The sequence below is a fragment of the Otolemur garnettii genome, unplaced genomic scaffold (assembly GCF_000181295.1).
Source record: "Otolemur garnettii isolate 467f Iridium unplaced genomic scaffold, OtoGar3 scaffold00204, whole genome shotgun sequence".
Classification (NCBI taxonomy): Eukaryota; Metazoa; Chordata; class Mammalia; order Primates; family Galagidae; genus Otolemur; species Otolemur garnettii.
In genome coordinates, this window is record NW_003852599.1 from 448,717 (window position 1) to 451,973 (window position 3,257).

Consider the following 3,257-nt stretch of genomic DNA (forward strand, 5'->3'; position numbering starts at 1 on the left):
GAGGTGGTGGGTTCAAACCCAGCCCCAGCCAAAAACTGCAAAAAAAAAGTCTATTTTGTCAGTTTTACGATTAAAATTAACATTAGTCAATTGTGTCTAACTCTGAAGGGAAAGGATATAATGAGGCATGTCTGACCTTCCTTCTTGTCATGGACAGGAACTCAGTTTTAGGGCCAAGGGGGGGTCTGTTCAGTCAGTTGAGGGGCTTAGTATTTTATTTTAGTTTACAAGATGAAATATGATGGTGACTTGGATCCAGGTGGCAGTAGCAGTACTGGAGAGAAGTAAAGTGATGGGATTTTGCTGTTTTGAAGGCAAAGCCAACAGCTTCCCAAAGTGCTGGGATTACAGGTGTGAGCCACGTCACCCACAACCTGTGTACTATTCTTAGCACTCTTTTCTGTTTTAGCACTTAACTTGTCTTTATACATTTTCTTTTTTTTTTTTTTGAAACAGAGTCTAACTTTGTGGCCCTCAGTAGAGTGCTGTGGCATCATAGCTCACACCAACCTCAAAGTCTTGGGCTTAAGGGATTCTCTTGCTTCAGCCTCCCAAGTAACTGGGACTACAGGTGCTGGCCACAACACCCAGCTATTTTTTGTTGCTGTTGTTATAGTTTGGCAGGCCTGAGCTGGGTTGGAACCTGTCAGCCCTGGTGTACCCGCTCAGCTATAGGCACCAAGCCTTGTCATTATATCTTCATACAAGTTTTTGTGTAATGTCTGATACCCTCCTCTAGCTTGGAAATTATATGAAAGCAAGAATCAAATCTGTTACCAGGGGTGGTGGCTCATGCCTATAATCTCAGCACTCCGGGAGGCCGAGGCAGGCAAATTGCTTGAGCTCAGGAGTTTCAGACCAGCCTGAGCAAAAGCAAGACCCCATCTCTAAAAAAAAGTAGCTGGGTGTTGTAGCAGGCACTTGTAGTCCCAGCTCCTTGGGAGGCTGAGGCAAGAGGATCTCTTGAGCCCAAGAGGTTGAGGTTGCTGTGAGCTATGATGCCACAGTACTCTACCCAGGGCAACTGAGACTCTGTCTCAAAATAAATAAATAAATAAAATAATCAAGTCTGTTTGGCATACAGTGGAAGGACTGATTTATTGAAGATGCCCAATAATGATAAAACAAATAATTTTCTAGAAATCTAACAACTAATATTATAGTTTTAAATGATACCTTGAAACCTATAACCTTGTGTCTTGGGGACTAAATTTTCCAAGAAGAAAGTGTTTTGCATGTAAAGGCATCTATCTGATCGTTATTTTAGTTGACTCACCTTACACAAGGATTGTTCTTTAGTTCCCGGTAACACGTGTGTCTTTTCCTCTTCAGAATGGAGATTTCCTCTCACCAGTCCCACCTCCTGCAACAACTGAATGAACAGCGCAGGCAAGATGTATTTTGTGACTGCAGTATTCTAGTCGAGGGGAAGGTCTTCAAAGCACATCGAAATGTATTATTTGCTAGTAGTGGCTACTTTAAAATGCTTCTTTCTCAGAATTCAAAGGAGACAAGTCAGCCAACCACAGCTACGTTTCAGGCGTTCTCCCCTGACACTTTTACAGTTATCCTGGACTTTGTCTATTCTGGCAAACTATCTCTTACCGGTCAGAACGTCATAGAAGTGATGTCGGCTGCTAGCTTCCTTCAGATGACGGATGTCATTAGTGTCTGCAAGACTTTTATTAAATCTTCATTAGATATCAGCGAGAAAGAAAAAGATCGCTATTTCAGTCTCTCAGATAAAGATGCCAACTCTAATGGCATAGACCGTTCCTCTTTTTATAGTGGTGGCTGGCAAGAAGAAGGCAGTTCTCCACATGCTCACCTAAGCCCAGAGCAAGGAACAGGTATAATAAGTGGAAAATCTTGGAGTAAGTATAATTATCATTCAGCCTCCCAGAGGAATACTCCACAACCTCTGGCCAAGCATGAACAAAGGAAAGATCCCATTAAAAAGACCAAACATTTGAGATTGTCACAACCTTCTGACGTTGCTCATTATAAGTCAAGCAAACGAGAAGCCCGGACAGCTGATTCTTCCAGCCATGTTTCCCAAACTGAAGAACAAACACAAATTGATGCTGAAATGGACTCGACTCCTGTTGGCTATCAATATGGTCAAGGATCTGATGTCACATCCAGAAGTTTTCCAGGTATCCCAAAAGGGTATACATTCCCACTAAGTGTGGTGGCGCGAATCTGAACTCCCAGCTGATTGGGAGGCAGAGAACTGCTTGAGTCTAGGAGTTCTGGGCTGGAGTGTGCTATGCCAACTAGGTGTCTGCATTAAATTCATCAATATGATGACCTCCCAGGAGCAGAGGAACACTAGGTTGCCAAAGGAGGGGTGAACTGGCCCAGGGTTAAAAGGGAGGTCAAAACATCCCTGCTGATCCAGCCTGGGCAACATTGCAAGATCCTCTCTCTTTAAAAAAGCATTACATTAAAAAAAATTTAAAAAGAATATAAGTTCCCTCAACCAGGTTGCAAACTCTTATATAAATCAATCCTGTGTCAACATGCCCTTATTTTCAGGTGTTACAGGCAGTTGAGACAAGTGACTTTTTAAAATCCTATTTTTATAATGACATTTATTACAGCCAAGTGCAGTGACTCACACCTGTAATCCTAGCACTCTGGGAGGCCAAGGCAGGTGGATTGGTTGAGCTCAGGAGTTTGAAACCAACCTGAGCCACAGCGAGATCCCACCTCTACTAAAAATAGAAAAACTAGCCAGGTGTGATGGTACATACCTATAGTCCTGGCTACTTGGGGAGGCCAAGGCAAGAGGATTGCTCAGCCCAGGAGTTTCAGGTTGCTGTGAGCTGTAACACCATGGCACTCTACCCAGGGTGACAAAGTGAGACTATCTCAAAAAGAAAAAAAAGTATTTCATAAAACATGAATTTAAAAGTTTAAATTCAAAATAATATAGAGTAATTTAGACAGTCAAAATAATAGAGCACTGAGGATCAAAATCCATGATATTGGCTCAGTACCCGTAGCACAGTAGTGACGGTGCCAGCCCCATACACCAAGGCTGGTGGGTTCAAACCCAGCCCAGGCCAGCTAAACAATAATGACAACTTCAACCAAAAATAGCAGGCATTGTGCCAGGCGCCTGTAGTCCCAGCTACTTGGGAGGCTGAGGCAAGAGATCACTTAAACCCAAGAGTTTGAGGTTGCTGTAAGCTGTGATGCCACAGCACTCTACCAAGGGCAACATAGTAAGACTCTGTCTCAAAAAAAAAAAA

General features: G+C 43.0%; 1 protein-coding gene across 1 annotated transcript in view; it reads left to right on the forward strand.

Moving 5' to 3' along the window:
• The window catches only part of ZBTB8A (zinc finger and BTB domain containing 8A), a 38,909-nt gene that overhangs the window by 29,966 nt on the left and 5,686 nt on the right, over positions 1-3,257 (forward strand). The window contains exon 3 of the mRNA XM_003801255.3: positions 1,333-2,156. Coding sequence (XP_003801303.1) covers positions 1,334-2,156 — 823 coding nt within the window. The 5' untranslated portion in view covers position 1,333. The remainder of the gene's footprint in view (positions 1-1,332; positions 2,157-3,257) is intronic.